The sequence below is a fragment of the Pelophylax lessonae genome (genome assembly GCF_965119305.1).
Source record: "Pelophylax lessonae genome assembly, chromosome: 9".
NCBI lineage: Eukaryota > Metazoa > Chordata > Amphibia > Anura > Ranidae > Pelophylax > Pelophylax lessonae.
In genome coordinates, this window is record NC_138776.1 from 261,520,603 (window position 1) to 261,544,565 (window position 23,963).

The window sequence follows — 23,963 nt, forward strand, 5'->3', positions numbered from 1 at the left end:
GTTCTTCTTTCCAAGTGAAACCTTTCCCCCACTCTGAACATGAAAAAAGGACGCTCACCCATGTGAATTCTCTGGAGTGGAAGAAGGTCTACTTTCCAAGTGAAACCTTTCCCAAACTCTGATAAAGGACGCTCACCAGTGTGGCTTCTCTGGTGTATAAGAAGCCTTTCTTTCTGAGTGAAACATTTCCCGCACTCTGCTAATGAAAAAGGACGCTCTCCTGTGTGTCTTCTCTAGTGTGTAAGAAGCCTTTTACACATTTCCCGCACTCTGAACATGAAAAATATTGTTCACCAGTGTGGTTTCTCTATTGTGTAAAAAGCCTTTCTGAGTGAAACCTTTCCCGCACTCTAAACATAAAAATGGAACTTCAACCAAGGGATGTTTCTGGCATTAAATAAGTGCTGCTTTGCGAGTGAATCTTTATCCGCACTCTTTCTTGGCGGAAAAAAAGACGCTCACCCATGTGACTTCTCCGGACTTTTTAAGTTAAGTAATTTATTATTTTAAGAGAAACCATCTCATTTTCTGAGAAAGGAAAAGGACGCTTCCCCTTCTTCCAGGGTGAAAACATTTTCCTCACACTGAACTTTAAAAAGGACGCTCTCCTGTGTGGTTTTTCTGGTGTACAAGAAGGGTTTCTTTCCGAGTAAAATATTTCCCGCACTCTGAACATGAAAAAGGTCGCTCACCCGTGTGACTTCTCTGATGTGTAAGAAGGCTTTCTTTCTGAGTGAAACATTTCCCGCACTCTGAACAGGAAAAAGGACGCTCGCCCGTGTGACTTCTCTGATGTGTGACAAGCCTTTGTTTCCGAGTGAAACTTTTCCCACACTCCGAACATGAAAAAGGACGCTCACCCGTGTGTTTTCTCTGATGTGTTAGGAGATTGTCTTTCTGAGTGAAACGTTTTCCACACTCTGAACATGAAAACGGTTGCTCACCAGTGTGGCTTCTCTGGTGTGTGAGAAGTCTTTCTTTCCGAGTAAAACTTTTCCCACACTCCGAACATGAAAAAGGACGCTCGCCCGTGTGTTTTCTCTGATGTGTTAGGAGGTTTTCTTTCTGAGTGAAACGTTTTCCACACTCTGAACATGAAAACGGTTGCTCACCAGTATGGCTTCTCTGGTGTGTGAGAAGTCTTTCTTTCCGAGTGAAACATTTCCCACACTCTTCACAGGAAAAAGGACGCTCTCCTGTGTGGCTTCTCTGGTGTGTAAGAAGGTCTCCTTTCTGTGTGAAACATTTCCCGCACTCTGCACATGAAAAAGGCCGCTCACCCATGTGAATTCTCTGGTGTTCGGTAAGAACACTTTTTCGAGTGAAACGTTTTCCGCAGTCTGAACATGAAAAAGGACGCTCACCCGTGTGAGTTCTCTGGTGCACAATAAAGTTTCCTTTTACACTGAAACGTTTCCCGCACTCTGGACATTGAAATGGACGCTCACGCGTGTGGGTCTCTTGTTCTACAGCTTCAGAATGCAGGGATACGTTATCCTCCATGTGCAGATCTAAATCACTAGAAGTTCTTTGAGGATCGGATTTATCAGAAGATCTCTCCGCACTGCCAAGTGCGGGACATGCTTTGCTGGTAACATTATGTGATTTATCAAAGGAGTCTTCAGGATTAGAGGAAGCCAACGGTCTATTCACACAGTAAGGTCTGTGATGTGTATCTGGAGGAATATGGATCGCTCCTAGGGAAGATTTTACAATGCCATTTTCTGCATTAAAATCTGAGGAACCAATAGGATTTGCTTCTGAGGAATTCCAGACATAGCGTCCATCTGTGTGAAAGAAGTATTTTATTCATTATATAAACCACATTCATTGTTCATATAGTTTGGAATGGAGATGGACCTTTTATATGGTGTACAGTATCTCCTCCTCATTCGTTGGGAACATGACGTTATATTGAGGAATGGAGATGGACCTTTCATATGGTGTACAGTATCTCCTCCTCATTCGTTGGGAACATGACGTTATATTGAGGAATGGAGATGGACCTTTCATATGGTGTACAGTATCTCCTCCTCATTCGTTGGGAACATGACGTTATATTGAGGAATGGAGATGGACCTTTCATATGGTGTACAGTATCTCCTCCTCATTCGTCGGGAACATGACGTTATATTGAGGAATGGAGATGGACCTTTCATATGGTGTACAGTATCTCCTTGTAATTTTTTGGGAAAATAACATTATATTAAGGAATGCAGACGGACCCTTCATTTGGTGTACAGTATCTCCAGCTCATTTTTGGAAATATTAGGTAGTGCATTAGATACAAATAACTGAAGAATGATCTACTGTATCATGTACAATATCTCTACCTCGTTTGTTGGACACATTGGGTGGTGGGGATAGGTACGTTGATGATATTCTTATATACAGCTTTGTCCTGTACAATATTTTATTCATCACACCTTGATAAATTATTTGTTATTAAGAATAGACAGAGATACCCAAGACAGCTTGTAGCATGAGTAAGTTATTCTAAATATAGTCTGTAATTCAGGAAAAAGCTTAGGTACAAATCCTGAAAGGTAGAGGCATTTATTAGTACACTGCTACCCTGCTAGAGGGTCCATACCCTCATTGGCCTTATAATCCTGGAGGGGAACATGTGGCCCTCTACCATCCAGGGCAGCTCTGCCTTCCCAGTTTAAGGTTAGGTTTTAGGTCTTCCCAAAAAAGCAACCACGTATGAGTAAGCTCTAGTTAGAGTTTAACATCTTGGGGTGCCTGTGATCCAGGTGGAACAATCTGTATGTTGCAGAGTTACCCACTTAAGCCCCGGAAGATTTTCCCCTTTCCTGACCAGGGGGTATTTTGCGATTCGGCACTGCGTGACTTTAACAGACAATTGCGCGGTCGTGTGATGCTGTACCTAAACGAATTTGACGTCCTTTTTTTCCCCCACAAACAGAGCTTTCTTTTGGTGGTATTTGATCACCTGTGCGATTTTTCGATCATGCGCTATAAACAAAAAAAGAGCGACAATTTTGCAAAAATAACAATATTTTTCACATTTTTTTATATGAAATTCCCAAAAAAAAAAAAAATGTAAAAATCTAAATTTTTTAACATTTTCGGCCAATTTGTTTTCTGCTACCTATGTTTGGTAAAAAAAAAAAAAAAATCGCAAAAAGCGTATTTTGATTGTTGTTTTTTTTTAAACGCGTAATGGCGGCGATCTGCGATTTTTTTTGCGGGACTGCGACATTGGGGCGGACAGATCGGACCCTTGACTGACATTATTGACACTTTTGGGGTTACCAGTGACATTACTACAGTAATCAGTGCTATACATATGCACTGTTACTGTAAAATGACACTGGTAGTGAAGGGGTTAACGTTTTTTTGAGGGGGAGGGGTTATGTGTGTCCCTAGGGGCGTGATTCTAACTGTGATTGGCTGTGGCTTGAGCTGTAGGAACAATGATCAACGGTCCTACATAGTAGAACCGTATGATCATCATTCCTACACAGGGGAGAATGACAGGCGGCTTGTTTACATCAGCCGCCTGCCTTTCTCCCGCTGTCACGGACGATCGTGAGTGATGTCCGCCGCTCACACGCGCGGGGGGGTCCGTGACCGTCCGGGAGCACGCCTTCGGCGGCGCGCGCTCGCTCCCCAGAGCCTCACAGGCTAGTGACGCACCGGTACGTCACTTTGCCTGTGAGGGGCTGACTGCCGCAGTATAAGTACTTGCGGCGGTCGGCAAGTAGTTATTAAATCAACTTGAACAAGGCTTTTAAAACAGTCAGCGGCTTTTCTCTCTTCTTTGTGGTTTTTGTTTTTGGATGGATTCTTTATAGCGGCCAGCTACTGGCAGGAACCAGGAGTCAGATGATTTGTGTTTATGATTATCTCTTGTATCACATCACAATTTGACTTACCTGTCCCAATATCTAGAGAAGTTTCCTCCTTCTTAATAATATTCCTCACTCCAACCTCCACAGACTGCTGCACACCCCTCTCATACATCTCTTCCTCTTCAGCTTTCACATCACTCGTCCCCTCACCCTAAAGCAACAGAATGATTTAAAATCTTCATTTCCTAAACACTTAAAGTTAAAAATAACATAAATAACAAAATTTTTGGAAATTCAGACGCTTTGTTCCACCTACCTGATGATGGTGAGGGATGGTGTGACCTTCCTGTGTGGAATCCTGGGAATACAGAGGACGGGGACATCTCTCTGGTGGTTTCCTGGTATTAGGTGGCTCCATCATAACCTCCTTGTGTCCTTCTGAAAACTCCTCCATCACACCAACCTCATCATACTCCTCTTTTATCTCTTCTTTAACAAGGATTTTTAAATACTGCAGATCACCGCTCTGTGGTTAATAATAAAAACATATGTGAATGATTATAAACCAATTTAAACTCAGACCCAAATGTTATGTTGAGTATTCTTCTACCTGATGATGGTGAGAGATGGTATTATCTTCATGTGTGGAATTCCGGGAATACAGAGGACGGGGACATCTCTCTGGTGGGTTCCCATTACTGGATCCATCTGTAGGAAACACACACACTGACTGAATACATTGTTTCTATGTGTTTATCAGATGATGGGGGATCTAGGTGGATCCTCCGTACTGCTCTCTCCTTTACAATAAAGTCTCCTCTTACCCGGTGATGGGAGGGGCGGCTGATTCTCCATCATGACGTCCTGTGGTCTTGTTGTTAACTTCTAGAACCTTCTAGCCATTTTCTTCAGGTGTCAGAGAGTGAGGAATGGATAGAATATTGGGGATGGCTGCTGGGTGTCGGTCACTCATTAGATGTCATCCTCACTACTTTAGTCCTAATAAAAGGAGATACTAATAAATATTACTAATTGTATTCCTGTTCTCCGCACATCTCCAGTCTTGTTTGATCTTCATTGACAGAGATAAAACGGATGTCACGCAACATTTCCAGAATCCTCCACGCCTTCTAAGGAAATAAAGAACATCACTGGAAATTATGTCAGCGAGTAGACCACTCCTTGACAGGTTTCGTCCTGATTGAACGTCTTCAGAAAGTTCAGAAATAAAGAACAGTGATGTCATGTGATACTCTTATCTTAATAGTCCCACTGCACTGCGGTATATGTCAGAGCTATACAAATATATAATATTAATCATGTGTTACTGGGGGAGAGGGGACATTAGAGTGTAAGCTCCTCTGGTACAGAGACTGATGTGACTGGATCAGTGATCTCTGTACAGCACTGCGGTATATGTCAGAGCTATATAAATGTGTAATAATAATAGTGTGTGACCGTGGGGAGGGGACATTAGAGTGTAAGCTCCTCTGGTAGAGACTGATGTGATTGGCTCAGTGATCTCTATACAGAACAGCGGTATATGTCAGAGCTACATAAATGTATAATATTAATCATGTGTGACTGTGGGGGAGGGGACATTAGAGTGTAAGCTCCTCTGGTACAGAGACTGATGTGACTGTGGGGGAGGGGGGCATTAGAGTGTAAGCTCCTCTGGTACAGAGACTGATGTGACTGGCTCAGTGATCTCTGTACAGCACTGCGGTATATGTCAGAGCTATATAAAGCAACATCTTCTGGAGATAAAAGATGTCACAGTGACTATGGAGGAAGAGGACGGAACATGTCGGGGGGGGGGGGGGGGGTTTACTGGGTGTAAATATAAAATAATATCTTATTACCTCCTCTGCTGCCAGTTCCAGCAATGTCTCCTCTCTACGTCTGCTCAACCGGAATTTCCTGTCTGTTCTTAGGATCAGTTCCCCTCCCCCTTCCATAGTCGCCTGCCTGTAGATTCCACTCAGTGAGGTCGCCTTCTAGTGGAGAACGTAGGAACTTCAGCTTCCATTCCAGACTTCCAGTATAAAAAGGAGGACTGGAAGTTATGGAGATCACCATCGTTCCCTACTAGGGCTGCACGATATTGAAAAATAATCACATTGCAATATTTTTTTCCCCAACGATATATATTGCAATATTTTTTTGCGGCGGATCCTCTTCATCGTGCATTTTTAGTAGTGCAGAGTTACTACAGCGTGCCCCCATTCAATGCAGAGTTACTACAGTGAGCCCCCATTCAGTGCAGTGACCAGCGTGCCCCCCATCAATGCAATGACCAGCGTGCCCCACATCAATGCAATGACCAGCGTGCCCCCCATCAATGCAATGACCAGCGTGCTCCCCATCAATGCAGTGACCAGCGTGCCCCCCACCAATGCAGTGACCAGCGTGCCCCCCATCAATGCAGTGACAGCGTGCCCCCCCATCAATGTAGTGACCAGCGTACCCCCCCCATCAATGTAGTGACCAGCATGCCATTTTCCCTTCAATGCAGAGAGACTTACCTAAGGTAGAAGAACACAGCCTGACATCCATCCCACATGTTCAGTCTGCCCCGCAGCTAGTTCTCTTGACCAAGCGATGAGCGCGGCACAGCGAACCAATCACGTCATGAGTAGCGGCACAGCGAACCAATCAGGTGTGCAGGCACGCATGACTGGCTGGCTGTGCAGCTGCTCACGGGGCGCTGCTCACCGCTCAGTCAGGAGAACTAGGCTAGCTGCAGGCAGGCAGACTTGAACGTGTGGGACGGATGTCGGGCTGTGTTCTGTTACAACCTATGTGAGTCCTCCTGAGTACCAATTTCTCCCTGCCTAATGCCTATGCCCTCGCCTATGTGACTATCACCCACGCCCGATATTCGATATCACATCGACTATCGTTCAGCCCTATTCCCTACCACAATGTAATGCCTCTTCTATTGGCTTTCATACTTTTCCTTTCTAATATACAGACCTGCAAAGGAAGACCTGAACAATCCATGCCGTAAAATTCTGGTAATGACGAGGAACCAAACTTTTGCCAGAATACACTCCATAAAGTAGACTGGAGGTTTATCTTTCAAGATTTGGGGTACTCGTGGTTCCCCAGAAATGGATCGTGTAGAGAGGGGACATTGCTGGATCTGGCAGCGGAGGAGCCCTAAGTAAGAGAGAGGCATTTTTCCCAAAAACATGTTGGCTTCACCTGATGCTCTTATCCACTTTCATACCGGGCCAATTCCAGCATTCCTCTCCTACATGTAAAAATCATCATTGTTTTGCTAGAAAATTACTCAGAACCCCCAAATATTATACACTGCTCAAAAAAAAAATGGAAGGAACACTTTTTAAACAGTATAGCATCAAGTCAAATAAACTCCTCGGATATTCATGTGGTCAGTTAAGTAGCAGAGGGGGTTGTTAATCAGTTTCAGCTGCTTAGGTGTAAATGAAATTTCACAACAGTTGCACTAGCTGGGCAGCAATGAGACGACCTCCAAAACAGGAATGGTTTTGCAGGTGGGGGCCACTGACATTTTTCCCTACTCATCTTTTCTGAGTGTTTGTCACTAGTTTTGCATTTGGCTGGGGTCAGTGTCACTACTGGTAGCATGAGGCCATACCTGGACCCTATAGAGGTTGCACAGGCAGTCCAACTCCTCCAGGACGGCGCTTCAATACGTCCCATTACCAGAAGGTATGCTGTGTCTCCCAGCACAGTCTCAGGAGTATGGAGGAGTGTGCAGGAGACAGACAGTTACTCTAGGAGAGCTGGACAGAGCTGTAGAAGGGCCTTAACCCATCAGCAGGACCGGTATCTGCTCCTTTGTCCAAGGAGGAACAGGATGAGCACTGCCAGAGCCCTACAAAATGACCTCCAGCAGGCCACTGGTGTGAATGTCTCTGACCAAACAATCAGAAACAGACTTCATGAGGGTGGCCTGAGGGCCCGACGTCCTCTAGAGGGCCCTGTGATCACTGCCCGGCACCGTGGAGCTCGATTGGCATTTGCCATTGAACACCAGAATTGGCAGGTCCATTACTGGCACCCTGTGCTTTTCACAGATGAGAGCAGGTTCACCCTGAGCACATGGGACAGACATGAAAGGGTCTGGAGAAGCTGTGGAGAACGTTATGCTGCCTGTAACATCGTTTGGCATGACCGGTTGGGTGATGGGTCAGTGATGGTCTGGGGAGGCGTATCCATGGAGGGACGCACAGACCTCTACAGGCTAGACAATGGCACCCTGAATGCCATTAGGAATCGGGATGAAATCCTTGGACCCATTGTCGGACCCTGCGTTAGTGCAGTGGGTCCTGGGTCATGTGGTGAGAGTATCATGAAGGCCAAGGAACACACCAGACAGGTCAGGGATAAAGTTGTGGAGAAGTTTAAAGCAGGGTTAGGTTATAAAAAAATCTCCCAAGCTTTGACCATCTCACGGAGCACTGGTCAATCCATCATCGGAAAATGGAAAGAGTATGGCACAACTGTAACCCTACCAAGACCTGGCCATCCACCTAAATTGACAGACCGGGCAAGGAGAGCTTTCTTAAAGCGGAGTTCCACCCTGGTTATACATTTTTTTACAAAAATACCTCCGGGACAGTCAGGGCTAGCACATTCCACAATGGCTAGCCTCTGATCTGTCCCGGGTTGCACTTACCTTTCAGGAGAAATACTTGTTAGTGTCTGGAACCCCTGGTCCCGCTGTTCTTATGCTCGGTTTGTGTCTGCAGGCCTGGGAGAGTGATTTCAGGAAGTAACACAGACGGACACAGATGTATGGTGAAACCAACTCTCAGTTTATTATAGGCTCGTTGTGGTTTATATAGTAAAGAGTACGGGCATATAGCATAAGTATAGGATACTTGTTACGTTCTTATTGGTTAAACAGTTTAAGGAAACCAAGCGTCATTTCGGGGAATAAGCGAGTACACTTAATACCATATAGGGCATATAGCTTATTGCTAGAAGCGCCTGACATGATTTCATCAAAAACCACAAACAGAAACTTGCCATAACTGTAACACGTACACAATTGCAAAGCTTGTATAACTAAGATACATAGAAAATGGAGTGGGAACATACAAAATGGAGGACACATAGAATTGATATCTCCCCGTCTCCCACAATCCCCTCTTAAAATCATTAATCCTTAATTGATTTTCCCTTGTTACCCTGTATGTCATTGGAATATATAATTTTTTTTTAGGGATGTCAACAGGGGGCTCTAAACCTCCCAGGAGTGTAGTACCATGACTGGCAGATTAATTCTCTATATCCCTGCTGCTCGAGAGACCAGATCATGTATCATCCCTTAAACAATAAGGTTCTTCTTTTCCTTCTGTTTGTGTCTTTTAATATACTCAGTATATTCATTAGGGTTGTTAGTCGGGGGGGTTTGGTAATCTGGAACTTGGTGGGATAGCATAGAGACATTTTTCACTTTTGGTCGGGAAGCTCTAGCAATAATACACATTACAAGTTTGAAGCATGCATATAGAAATAACAAAAAGAGCAGAACCATTATAACAGTCATAGCAATATTTTTCAGCCAAGAAAATATTCCTCCAAATCCAAAATTCACATTACCAAAGGGACTCCATGTCTTAGCAATATTCCTGGCTTCCTGTTGCAGCTTATCTACTTCTTCTCGGTGCTGTGTAATAATATCATAATAATCGGGTATCTCAACAGATGTATTGTGTATCCATGTGCAACATTCATAATCCTCCGTAACTTCACATAACCCAGTAAGAGCAGCACTCATGCTTTCTATGGCTAGGTCATGGAGCTCAAGTTGTTTCTTAATTGCCCTCACTTCTATATTTAATTTAGTAATGTCTCCTGAGTTCTTATCTAAGATGTCATCGAGAATTTTAGAGTAATTATTCAACCTTTTCATCATGTCTATTCCCCATCCGGTCCATGAGGGGAACCAGGCCCATACCATATCCTTTTCAAGGAACAATTCTCTTTTATTGCGGTGTTTGAGGGGGTACCTAGGATGCATACTAGCTTCAAGGAGATGTCCTCCTTTGTTGTCTCCCACTACACCCATGATGGGAACTAGAGATGCGAGGTAACACCACCCTTGGGGTGCAATAGGGATCCAAGGGTGACAAATCTTTCCACAACAAATATAAGTACTGTTTCCCAAGGCTAGGGGGCGTTTGTGAAATATTGCCATTAATTGATCATCATAACTGGACCAAGCTAAATTTGACAACAACTGTCCTATTGGGGAAGAGGAAGTGGAACTGGAGTTAAGAAAGTTCATCAGAGTGGCGTTTAGGGCTGGTTCTGAGGTGTGCCAGAAGGAGCTGTCCATCGAGGTCATTGAGATATTAACCTTAGTTTGCTGGCACACTTCAGCTCCCTTGGTGGAGTTTCCCAACCTAAAACACCAGTCTGGGGAATGACTCCTACCAATAATTTGGAAAGTGAGGGTATCATTTGAGAGTGTTCTCGTGACATTGGTGAGGACAACGGGAGGTGTACCATTTAGAAAAGGGGTGAAGTTTAAAGGTATTGCTAATAGGGGAATTCTAGCTGTGCTAGGATGGAGTTTACTACATATCCAACATTTTTCATATCCGGACTTCTGGGCATAGGCATATTTAAATTGCAACAATGACATTTTATCTGTAAGACTTTTTGAGCTTTCATCTCTCTTTTGTCTGTTATGTGCATTACTCTGTGTTGGGGTGTTGGAAGCTCCGCAAATGGCCTGTAGCCCTACCAGGTCTTCTGGATGATAAATACAGTTAGTGGTAACCCATACTACAGAGAAGACTGAAAATGATACGAGTCCTATAAGTAGCCAAAGTTTTCCAGAATCTGGTGCTATCAGGAATGTCATTCTTCTACAGGGTCAGGGCCGCCTGCCTCTGAATCCCCCTTTTCTTGACTATCCTGTTCAAGGTCAGGGCCGTCCGCCCCCGTTAGTACCTCTCTTGCTTCTGGTTCTGGACTTGCTTCAGGGGGTGGAGCCTCCTTCACCAATTTCACTCGGGTAGCGTGGATCCAGGTGGGGCTGTCTTCAGTCAGGACTGCTGTTCTGGTCACTGCAACAACGGTAGTGGGAGGGCCATAGGCGAAATCCTTTCGTTTCTTTCCTTTGGTCAGCAGCTTCATCACCACTACGTCTCCTTCTCTGAAGGGATGGGTATTTTCCTGTAAAAAGAAAAGAAAGGTGCGAGCAACTTTTCGTTCCGTTCCACTTGATTCTAAGTTTCAATTACTCTTTTATTTGTGCTTTTCATCCTTTCCACTATTCCTGAGCTCTATTTTCAGGATTTTGACTAGTTTCTGGCATCTTCTCTTTTAGTGGGGAACATTTCCGGCCATCGAGAAAACATGTCAGTGATGACACATGCTGGTTGTGTTCCCCCTCTTGGGAGAGGGATGTGTATAAAATCAATCTGCAGATGCGTGAATTGTGTTGTGGGATAGGGCAAGTGTTCATGTGCGGATTACTCCTAATGCAGGTAAGGCATTTTTTTTTTTTTTTTACATTATTTTCAACTAATCGAGCTGTGCCCGTGATGTAAAAATCTTTCTGAATCTGTTTTAAAGTGGCCTTCCATCCTATGTGTCCTATTCCATGGTAGTGGGCAATGCAAATAGGAGCACTATTACGGGGTATACACGGTTTCCCCTCTTTGCAAATTAATCCTGTTATAGGATTCTTTTGCAAGACAGGATAACCCCAGTCCTCCAATTCCTCAGCAGTGGCTGAGGCTTGTAGATCTGTGATCAACTGGGCATCATCGGGGAGGATGTGGGTTAGGACAGGCATTTGTTTTAGGGCTCCTAAAGGTAACTGTTGTGCAGCTGCCTTTGCTATTTTGTCTGCTAGTGCGTTGCCCTTGGAGATGTCATCAGTACCTCTGGTATGTGCCCTACAGTGAATGATAGCTAACTCTGAGGGTAACAACATAGCCTGAAGAAGGTTGGTGATGAGCTCTTTCATCATGTCTGCACGGGGTGAAGTGACACTTTCAATAGTTTCTAGGCAGTCATGCGGTTCTTGGCCCATATCATCTGCTGAACCCATCTACTATTGACTAAAAGGAACTCTTATTTCTTCCCTGCTTTGGGCCTATATGTAAAAACCTATTTGTAGATGTGTGAATGGGGTTGATGGGTATTGGAGATGCTCATGTTTGGCCTTATATGTTTGGATTGTTTGTACCTAATACAGGTGATGCATCTAGCAACATATGCTTTCATGAATTTAGATGGGCTTGCAAATAAAAAAAACTGCCAGTAATACTGTATATGTTCTTTCCCACCCCCCGTGTCCTATTCCATAATACTAGGCAATAAACAGTGGGGCGCTAGCTGCGGGGATACATACAAGAGCTCCCCTCTTTTAGAAAAAAGGCCATTTTCAACTTTTTCTAAATCATCACCCAATTCCTTAAAACTTGTTCTGTAGCATGCGTTTATGGCTTCTAACAATATGTGATATTTTGGCCTGGAGCAAGAAATGAACTACAAAAACATCTCTTGCTCCTTCTATGGCTGCCTATAAATCATGTTGTGGTGTAACACAACCTTTAATACCAGTAGCCCATTTAAAACTGGGGCCTACCTAGGGCAAATGATGTGGCCATCCCCAGTACCATCTCACAAGATGCTATGCTTGGAGTCACTTCAGGCATGCCTTAGACCTGGACTGCGACCATCTTTGGATAAAAACTTATAGGGCAAAGTTTACCACCATACTCCTGGGCAAGTACACCTGTCATGGTCTTACAATTGTCCCTTGCATAAACACAAAACATTTTTCCATGATTTGGGAGGCCCAGTGCAGGCGCTACAACCATAGCAGTTTTCAGATATATAAACGCATTTAACATTTCTGGTGACATTTCTGGACCTGTGGTTTGTCTCAAAATGTTATTATAGATAGGAGTAGTCCGGATCCATAACAATTAATGATCCTGTGGGCGGGCAAGACCCACTGTGGGCTGGCAAGACCCACTAGAGCAGCAGCTCTTATGTGACTGACTCTACTATCACTCTCTGTGAGAACAAAACCAAGGTGAACAACACTTTCCTGACACCATTGTCATTATTCCTGTGACACTTTGTTTCCACATACATGTACATTTCAATAAACTCACTCGCTCTGACTGGCCTCCACAGAGTGACTACATATGTCATATACATATTGTAGCGGGACTGAACCATGAGCAGGTGTCCATCCCCTCTTGCATGGTCTGGAGAACTATAGAGCGGACAATCAAATTGTCTACTTATAGCCCTAAGGCATTTCTACACCAGGTAAGTTACCTGGACTGAAAAATAAGAAACAAAGATGGCTGTGTCTCCTCGTCCAATAGGACGCTTAAAAAAAACACACTACTTAAACCAATCACTGTAAAGTGGGTAGCATCGGATGGTATGGCTGTCAGTAGAGATGGCATATCAGATACCACTTGCATGCTATGATCAGATAAAGAACTAAAAACTTTTTGGCTTAGTGCCAATTTTCAAAAAAAACTTTATTATTTTTTTTTTTTTTTTTTTTTTTTTTTTAGAAACTTCTGCTAGCTGCAATTGCAGAAGTGACCATTACTTCCTCTCACACGGAAGGAAATTTACTAGTTTTAAATGAATCTGACACACAAACATTTTCTGCTTGTTTGAGATAATATAATGGCTGCAAAGAAAACGACATCTGCCTTGGAAAACGAAACCGTGGGGTGCAGGTGTGGTCAGGGGCATTTGTAAGGTAATATTTTCATTGTAGGGGGGCCTAGGTTGAAAATGTCCTACTCTTTGCTTTGCCTCTTCTGATAAGGCCCTTGGAAATGTGCGCTGACAGGCTGTTTTTCTTTAGACAGATCATCTCTCTCTGTTATGGCTTTTTTTTTAAAAACCTTCCATGGTTTTAGTAGCCCAATCAGAAACGTGCTGTTTTATAATTAACATGTACTGTGACTTTAAATTACCGATAAATGTTTGAATCCTAAGACTGTGCTACTCCGCAGTGACACTTAACCACAGCTTTAAGGCTATGTTTCCACTATTGTGGCTACAAAGTCACACGACTTCAAGCGCAAGTTTGTAGTGCAATTTGTTTGCAGCTACTTCTGGGGACCCCAGCGCGACCTCCTTCTGTGAGGGACAAGTTGCCCTGAAGTCACCCAAAAGTAGTGCAAAAACCTTTTTTCAAGTTGCTGCGACTCAAGTCGCAGCAGTTTGAGCGGTCCTATTTGTAAATAATGGGTTTTGACCTATCATGCGACTTGACATGTGTCAAGTCGCACAACAAGTCGCAAGAGTGGAAATGGAGCCCTAGAGTCCAAAACCACCAAACAGTTTCACCCGTCTACCGGTCTACAGGCAATTGCTGTGGGTAAAGAACTTTCACTTATATTAGCATCTCCAATTTTCCCCGCTTTTTCCATGTACTTTATATTACAACTCCCTATTTTTTCTGACCATCTTGCTTGGTTATCTATCCAAGGGTTAATTAAATAGTAGTCAGTGCCGCAGACTCGCGCCACATATTCCTTACAGTTTTCTCCTGCTTGGGGAGGTGGGGGTGGCTTGCTGCCTCCGTGACCCATTGCTGCAGACAACGGGGTTCACGGACCGAGCGCTTATTAGACTAAAGCGATCTAATTCTAAGTTCCCTGTCTATTTATAACTGGCAATTTTATTTATTACAAAAGATTGTTGTCTGCGTCTGGTAAATATTTTTAATTTGTCTGTATGTTACACCGATTAGATCAAAATCTATCTGTCCGTGAAAATTGATTCTAAAATGCACAGTTTTACAGTCTGGGTTACTAGAGACAAACTGACTTCCTAAAAATCTTTTTCTTTTAGGTGGCAAAATACAGACTAATTTAGCAGAATCTAGACTATGGTGAGTTATATCAAAATCTAAACAATGGGTGCAGATTGGACAGGGCATCTGCTACAATCTATCACAGAGTCATGGAACGTTCAATAAATGATTCGGGTCTGTTCACTTACCACCCAGACTCATTGAACCATACAAACAAATTATCTTATACTTCTATGCGACAGAGAAGAAAAGCTTAAAGATTTTTCAGACACAAAACGAGCAATTTCTCTAACATTTCTTAAGTCTCCCTGAGACTAAAAATATTTCCCTGAAATATTTCAATTATGGGTCTGTTGCGTGTGTTCCCGGAACACACCAACCCCCTTGGTTCACTTTGATATGATTTTAGTCAGTGTCCCGCCCCGGAGCCACACTACAATCGGCTGTATAGAAAAGGATTTTTCTACTTACCGAATGAGCGTGGTTGTCCGCGAGGGATGACTTTCATATCCCGGCATACGAGCCCCCAGCTGTTAGTGTCTGGAACCCCTGGTCCCGCTGTTCTTATGCTCGGTTTGTGTCTGCAGGCCTGGGAGAGTGATTTCAGGAAGTAACACAGACGGACACAGATGTATGGTGAAACCAACTCTCAGTTTATTATAGGCTCGTTGTGGTTTATATAGTAAAGAGTACGGGCATATAGCATAAGTATAGGATACTTGTTACGTTCTTATTGGTTAAACAGTTTAAGGAAACCAAGCGTCATTTCGGGGAATAAGCGAGTACACTTAATACCATATAGGGCATATAGCTTATTGCTAGAAGCGCCTGACATGATTTCATCAAAAACCACAAACAGAAACTTGCCATAACTGTAACACGTACACAATTGCAAAGCTTGTATAACTAAGATACATAGAAAATGGAGTGGGAACATACAAAATGGAGGACACATAGAATTGATATCTCCCCGTCTCCCACAATACTTACCTTGAAATTGTCTTCTCCAGCGCTGCCATCTCAGGTGTGGGCAGCTTGAAGCCAGCACGATCCTCTTCCGCGTCCTCTTCCTCCTTCTTCGGTCCCACGATGCACTGCACCGGCCCGACGTCACTTCCGGGTCGCGCGCGTCATCCCTCCACAGCTTCTGGGCATGCCCAGAAGCTGTTTAGAAGGGAATGACGCGCGCGCCCCGGAACTGACGTCGGGGCCGGTGCAGGCGCAATGATTCCTGGGAGCGATGACGTTCAGCTCCCAGGAATCATTGCAAAAGCCAGGAAGTGACGAATCGCCGTGGCCGCCGAGGGGAGGAAGAAGGAAGTAAGGTGAGTATATTTTCTCTAAAAGGTAAGTGAAAAAAAAAAAAAAATTGCGATTATCCATTTGTTTTTCAGGTGACCGGGAGCGAGAAGATGGAGGTAAGTATAAATTTCGGGTGGAACTCCACTTTAAGAGAAGCAGCCAAGAGGTCCATGGTAACTCTGGAGGAGCTGCAGAGATCCAAAGCTCAGGTGGGAGAATCTGTCCACAGGACAACTATTAGTCGTGCACTCCACAAATCTGCCCTTTATGGAAGAGTGACAAGAAGAAAGCCATTGGTGAAAGAAAGTCATAAGAAGTCCTGTTTGCAGTTTACGAGAAGTCGTGTGGGGGGGGCACAGCAAACATGTGGAAGAAGGTGCTCTGGTCAGAAGAGACCAAAATTGAACTATTTGGCCTAAAAGCAAAACGCTATGTGTGGCGGGAAAACTAAGACCGCACATCACCCTGAACACACCATCCCCACCGTGAAACATGGTGGTGGTGGCAGCATCATGTTGTGGGGATGCTTTTCTTCAGCAGGGACAGGGAAGCTGGTCAGAGTGATGGGAAGATGGATGGAGCCAAATACAGGAAAATCTTAGAAGAAAACCTGTGAGAGTCTGCAAAAGACTTGAGACTGGGGAGGAGGTTCACCTTCCGGCAGGACAACGACTCGAAGCATCCAGCCAGAGCTACACTCCGGTATAGGCTATAAGTAGTGGAGATTGTTGGTCCGCCCGCTAGTAACCAAAAACATGGCAGACGGCAAAAATAATTGCAAGACGCCTGTCACCCAAAAAAAGTACAAGAACTTCTTTTGGGTGAAAGGGCGTCCAACGATTCTGATTTTACCACGATTCATCGGGAGACAGTCGTGGCAAAACCGCACCGTGTTTGGGGTGCCATTGCAAGTCATGGGAGTCGCACGGGCATCCCGCGATACTGATTTTACCACGATTCTTCGGGAGACAGTCGTGGCAAAATCGGTCCGTGTTTGGTGTGCCATTGCAAGTCATGGGAATCGCACGGGCGTCCTGCGATACAGTTTGTTACTGCGATTCTTTGGGTGACAATTGCGGCAAAATCGCGCCCTGATTGGGGTGCTATTGCAAGTCGTAGGAATCGTACAGGCGTCCCGCGCTTCTGTTCTTCGCAATTTTACCACGATTCATCAGGCCACAATCGCAGCAAAGTCGCGCCATGTTTGGGGTGCCATTGCAAGTCACGGGGATCGCATGGGCGTCCTGCGATTCTGTCTGCGTGACTTTACTTCGATTCATCGGGCGGCAATCGTTGAAAATTGTGCTGTGTTTGTTTGGGGTGCCATTTTAAGTCACGGGGAATCGCCCGGGCGTCCCACGATTCTGTTTGTTACCTCGATTCATCAGGCTACATTAGCGGCAAAACCGCGCCGTGTTTGGGGTGCCATTACAAGTCATGGGGAATCGCATGGGCCTCACACGATTCTGTTTGCTACCTCGATTCATCGGGCTACATTTGCGGCAAAACCTCACCATGTTTGGGGTGCCATTGCAAGTCGTATGAATCGCACGGGCGTCCCGCCATTCTGTTTGTTACCGTGATTCATCGGGTGACAATCGCACTAAAGTCACGCTATGTTTGGGGTGCCATTGCAAGTTGTGGGAATCGCACCGGCGTCCTGTGATTATGTTCGCGCAATTTTACCACGATTCATCAGGCGACAATTGCGGCAAAGTCGCGCCGTGTTTGGGGTGCCATTGCAAGTCATGGGAATCGCACGGGCGTCCCGCCATTCTGTCTGTGTGATTTTTGCCACGATTGTCACTTGACGAATCGCCGTAAAATCACGCAAACAGAATCGCGGGACGCCCTGCCGCCCGAAAAAAGGTAGAACTTCTTTTGGGCTACAGGCGTCCTGCGATTCTGTTTGTGCAATTTTATTCAGTAACAACTGCGGCAAAATCGCGCCGTGTTTGGGGTGCCATTGCAAGTCACGGGAATCGCACGGGCGCCTCGTGATTCTGTTTGCGCAATTGTGCCGCGACTGTCGCCTGAGGTGGGTTCTAAGTAATTTTGTAGCAAAAAAAAATACTGATTTTACCTTGTAAGCAACATATACCAGAAAAATCCTGATAAACAAGTGGTTAGTAGAGGTTTCTATTGTCACCCCCCACCTCCTGACAGTTGGTATATTCCACTGGCGGGAATCTCTGCTCAGAGCGCTGACACTCAGTCAGAAATCAGAGTCAGGTCACGTGACTTTCCTTCCACCAATCACCGAGCCGCTTTCAGCTCTCGCTATTGCCACCCGATGTGTCCTAGCAGCGGAGCCATGTTTCCGTTGTCCGGCCTATTGCTAGAAATAGAAAGCTGTCTTCAACAAAATGGCCGCCAGCGCCCAGAGATGTCCCCGAACTGGAGACACTTTTGTGAGGAGGGCGCTGTGCAGGGCCGGTGCTCTATAGGAGGAGCTGTGTGAGGGAATTGAGTGTATGAGGGATGTACTTCTCCTCCCCGGACACTGAGGGCGACATTCACTCTACGTTAACCCCTCACTGCCTGCTCCCTACTGTGCTTTAACCCCTTCATTGCCCTCCCTAGTCCTTGTACATTGACCCTTCATGGTGAGTAGAGATATTAACCCCTGTAGTTTCTGTATGTGAACCCCTCACTGTCTGCTATAGTTGTATATTAACCCCTCATTCCTCTATAGTCTCTTCAGGTCATTTTGGGGGGCGCGCAGGCGAAGTACAATTCCCCCCGGAGATTATTTCTGTCTGTGACCCCACTAAGGAGATTTCCCCTCACTTCCTGTCTCTGTGACACCTGTAGATGAAACAGGGGGAGGGGCTGCCACGGGAAACAAGCTCAGCAGTTGTAACTGTGGCCCCGTTGGAGGGATTACCCTTCACTTTTCTTTAGCAGAGACCCTGGAGCAGTGATGGGGAACCTTGGTACCTTAGATGTTCTGGAACTACATTTCCCATGATGCTCATGCACTCTGCACTGTAGTGAAGCATCATGGGAAATGTAGTTCCTAAACATCTGAGGTACCAAGGTTCTCCATCACTGCTCCAGGGTCTCTGCTAAAGAAAAGTGAAGCGTAGTCCCTCCAACGGGGCCGTCTCAGATGTTCTGGATCTACATTTCCCATGATGCTCATGCACCTTGCACTGTAGTTAAAGCGGAGTTCCACCCAAAAGTGGAACTTCCGCTTTAGGTATTCTAACCCCCTAACATGCCACATTTGGCATGTCATTTTTTGGGGGGGGGGGGAGCGGGTACCTAGTTTTGACAGGTACCCACTTCCGCTCGGAGCGCCGCGGCGCCCTGAGCAGAAGTTCTCCTCTCCCCCTCCCTCCCTGCAATCTTCTGGGACACGTCAGAGGTCCCAGAAGATTGCCGGCCAATCAAGACGCGCAGCGCAACTCGCGCATGCGCAGTGGGTCCCTGGCTGTGAAGCCGCAAACTGTCACAGCCGGGTGCCCACAGCAGTGATGCCGGCGCCGCCGAGACCAGAGGGAAGAGGATCGAGGCTTCGGGCGGCCGCATCGCTGGACCGTTGGACAGGTGAGTGAAAAGGCTGGAACTCCGCTTTAAGCATCATGGGAAATGTAGTTCCTAAACATCTGAGGTATCAAGGTTCTCCATCACTGCTCCAGGGTCTCTGCTAAAGAAAAGTGATGTGTAGTCCCTCCAACAGGGCCGTTGTTCTAAAATTTTGTCGGACCCATGAAAATTCCGGACCTCGTCACTTCCGGCTGGTGCGAGCCCCGGTGCGCATGCGCACAAGGTCCGAGGAAATTCTAAGACTTAGAGAACAGCTGATTGAGAGGAGGAGGGGCTGAGGTGGGACGCACACACCGCCGTGGGAAAATTGCGAACCATATGTGCTAGAGACCCCAAAATTGTATCGCAGGTAGCCAAGACGCTCCCATACAGCTGTTAAAATTTTGGGGTCTCGGGGATGAAAGGGTGCGGAGCAGTGGTCCCCGGTTCTCGGGGTCACTGCTCCGCGCCCTTTCATCCCCGAGACCCACGGGGTCACTACTCCGCGCCCTTTAATCCCCGGGACCCCAAATTTCTATCAGCTATAGGGGAGCGTTTTGGCTACCTGTGATATAATTTTGGGGTCTCTAACAGCTTTGGTTCGCCCGTGACAGCAATTTTCCCGCGGCGGTGTGTGCGTCCCACCTCAGCCCCTCCTCCTCTCAATCAGCTGTTCGCCAAGTCTCAGAATTTCCTCGGACCTTGTGCGCATGCGCACCAGGGCTCGCACCAGCCGGAAGTGACGAGGTCCGATTTTTTCACGGGTCCGACAAAATTTTACAACACCGTCTCAGATGTTTAGGACCTACATTTCCCATGATGATTAACTACATTGCAGAGTGCAGGAGCATCATGGGAAATGTAGTTCCAAAACATCTGTGGTGCCAAGGTTCCCCATCACTGTCCTAGGGGGTAAAATGGCGGCCGTTGCAATTTTCTGTGTCACAGCGTGTGTGCTCCGCGGTCCAATGACAGCCAATCACAGATGTCACCACATGCCGGGTATGAGGAGAGAGCCGATAACCCGCCTTTGTTAAAGGGACATAGACACTGATAATCAGGGCAGCCCAACAGTGCCCATCAGTACTGCCAATCAGATCCCACTAAAGCTGCCAATCAGTGCCGCCTACCAGTGACACCTATCAGTGCCCCCTATCAGTGACACTTATTAGTGCCTCCTATCAGTGACACTTATTAGTGCCTCCTATCAGTGGTGCCTACCAGTGACCCCTACCTGTGCCTCCTCCTAGTAGTGCCTACCAGTGACGCCTATCAGTGCTGCCTACCAGTGACACCTATCAGTGATGCCTACCATTACATTTAAAAGGACGCCCAACCCATGTGAATTCTCTGGAGTGGAAGAAGGTCTTCTTTCCAAGTGAAACCTTTCCCCCACTCTGAACATGAAAAAAGGACGCTCACCCATGTGAATTCTCTGGAGTGGAAGAAGGTCTACTTTCCAAGTGCATCATTTCCCGCACTCTGATAAAGGACGCTCACCAGTGTGGCTTCTCTGGTGTATAAGAAGCCTTTCTTTCTGAGTGAAACATTTCCCGTACTCTGCTAATGAAAAAGGACGCTCTCCTGTGTGACCTCTCTAGTGTGTAAGAAGCCTTTTCTTTCTAAGTGAAACATTTTACGCACTCTGGACATGAAAAATATTGGTCACCAGTGTGGCTTCTCTAGTGTGTAAGAAGCCTTTCTGAGTGAAACCTTTCCCGCACTCTAAACATAAAAATGGAAGTTCAACCAAGGGATGTTTCTGGCATTAAATAAGTGCTGCTTTGCGAGTGAATCTTTTTCCGCACTCTTTCTTGGAAAAAAAAAAAAAGACGCTCACCCTTGTGACATCTCCGGACTTTTTAAGTTAAGCAATTTATTATTATAAGAGAAACCATTTCATATTCTGAGAAAGAAAAAGGACGCTTCCCCTTCTTTCAGGGTGAAAACATTTTCCTAACACTGAACTTTAAAAAGGACGCTCTCCTGTGTGGTTTTTCTGGTGTACAAGAAGGGTTTCTTTCCTAGTAAAAGATTTCCCGCACTCTGAACATGAAAAAGGACGCTCGCCCCTGTGACTTCTCTGATGTGTAAGAAGGTTTTCTTTCTGAGTGAAACATTTCCCACACTCAGAACAGGAAAAAGGACGCTCGCCCGTGTGACTTCTCTGATGTGTGAGAAGCCTTTCTTTCCGAGTGAAACTTTTCCCACACTCCGAACATGAAAAAGGACGCTCGCCCGTGTGTTTTCTCTGATGTGTTAGGAGGTTTTCTTTCTGAGTGAAACGTTTTCCACACTCTGAACATGAAAACGGTTGCTCACCAGTGTGGCTTCTCTGGTGTGTGAGAAGTCTTTCTTTCCGAGTGAAACATTTCCCGCACTCTACACAGGAAAAAGGACGCTCTCCTGTGTGGCTTCTCTGGTGTGTAAGAAGGTCTCCTTTCTGTGTGAAACATTTCCCGCACTCTGCACATGAAAAAGGGCGCTCACCCATGTGAATTCTCTGGTGTTCGGTAAGAACACTTTTTCGAGTGAAACGTTTTCCGCAGTCTGAACATGAAAATGGACGCTCACCCGTGTGAGTTCTCTGGTGCACAATAAAGTTTCCTTTCACACTGAAACATTTCCCGCACTTTGGACATTGAAATGGACGCTCACGCGTTGGGGTCTCTTGTTCTACAGTTTCAGAACGCAGGGATACATTATTAGAAGTTCTTTGAGAATTGTATTGATCAGAAGATCTCTCCGCACTGCCAATTGCGGGACATGCTTTGCTGGTAACATTATGTAATTTATCAAAGGAGTCTTCAGGATTAGAGGAAGCCAACGGTCTATTCACACAGTAAGGTCTGTGATATGTATATGGAGGAATATGGATTGCTCCTAGGGAAGATTTTACAATGCCATTTTCTGCATTAAAATCTGAGGACCGAATACGATTTGCTTCTGAGGAATTCCAGACATAGCGTCCATCTGTGTGAAAGAAGAATATTTTTCATTATATAAACCACATTCATTGTTCATATAGTTTGGAATGGAGCTTTCATATGGTGTACAGTATCTCCTCCTCATTTGTTGGGAACATGACGTTATATTGAGGAATGGAGATGGACCTTTCCAATGGTGTACAGTATCTCCTCCTCATGTGTTGGGAACATGACGTTATATTTAGGAATGGAGATGGACCTTTCATATGGTGTACAGTATCTCCTCCTCATTTGTTGGGAACATAACGTTATATTGAGGAATGGAGATGGACCTTTCATATGGTGTACAGTATCTCCTCCTCATTTGTTGGGAACATAACGTTATATTGAGGAATGGAGATGGACCTTTCATATGGTGTACAGTATCTCCTCCTCATGTGTTGGGAATATGACGTTATATTGAGGAATGGAGATGGACCTTTCATATGGTGTACAGTATCTCCTCCTCATGTGTTGGGAACATAACGTTATATTGAGGAATGGAGATGGACCTTTCATATGGTGTACAGTATCTCCTCCTCATGTGTTGGGAACATAACGTTATATTGAGGAATGGAGATGGACCTTTCATATGGTGTACAGTATCTCCTCCTTAATTTGTTGGGAACATGACGTTATATTGAGGAATGGAGATGGACCTTTCATATGGTGTACAGTATCTCCTCCTCATTTGTTGGGAACATGACGTTATATTGAGGAATGGAGATGGACCTTTCATATGCTACCACTAGGCAAACTAGGCGGCCGCCTAGGGCGCACTACCACCTAGGGCGCAGTCATGACCAGTGAGACATTCCTCTCCTGTCACCTCCTCATCCTGGTGGATGTCACCTTTCGAAAGGGGGGCACTTTGTATATGGACCCACTGATAATGGGGTACTTTGACGCAGTGGTGGGCTTGAGCACGATATGGCCATATGGTGGGACTAAACCCTCATTTTTATTTATGGATTGTCTCCATATTTAATAGTCATTTCTTTTGCATGGTTGTGCTATTCTTTTTTAATATACTTTGTATATGAAGGGGTGGGTAGGGTTAAAGGGGGGCAGTGTGTATATGAAGGGGGGTATAGGGTTAAAGAGGGACAGTGTGTACAGGAAGGGGGTGTAGCAGAGTGTAGTGTTAAAAGGGGGGCATTATGTACAGGAAAGGGGGCAATGTGTACAGTTATTTTTATTTTTTGGGGGGGGGGTGCAAGTAGCTGGTCTTGCATAGGGTGCAAAATAGTCTAGCACCATCCCTGCATATGGTGTACAGTATCTCCTCCTCATTTGTTGGGAACATGACGTTATATTGAGGAATGGAGATGGACCTTTCATATGGTGTACAATATCCCCTCATTTGTTGGGAACATGACGTTATATTGAGGAATGAAGATGGACTTTTCATATGGTGTACAGTATCTTCTCTTCATTTTTTGGGAACATAACATTATATTAAGGAATGCAGACGGACCTTTCATATGGTGTACAGTATCTCCAGCTCATTTAAATATTAGGTAGTGCATT

At 45.3% G+C, this 23,963-nt stretch overlaps 3 protein-coding genes across 3 annotated transcripts in view; all 3 read right to left on the minus strand.

Annotated features, from left to right (window-relative positions):
* LOC309564420 (uncharacterized protein) overlaps positions 1-23,963 on the minus strand; it is a gene marked incomplete at both ends in the record, with an annotated part of 648,900 nt that overhangs the window by 51,936 nt on the left and 573,001 nt on the right.
* The window catches only part of LOC309563485 (uncharacterized protein), a gene marked incomplete at its 3' end in the record, with an annotated part of 314,854 nt that overhangs the window by 30,603 nt on the left and 260,288 nt on the right, over positions 1-23,963 (minus strand). The gene's annotated exons all lie outside the window — the stretch shown is intronic.
* On the minus strand, positions 567-22,251 carry LOC309563486 (uncharacterized protein; the record flags this gene model as incomplete). Its single annotated transcript, XM_082267879.1, has 4 exons — positions 567-1,564; positions 4,848-4,948; positions 21,440-22,181; positions 22,238-22,251. The coding sequence occupies 4 exons, from the start codon at positions 22,249-22,251 to the stop codon at positions 592-594; spliced, it is 1,830 nt and encodes a 609-aa protein (XP_082124005.1). The 3' UTR covers positions 567-591.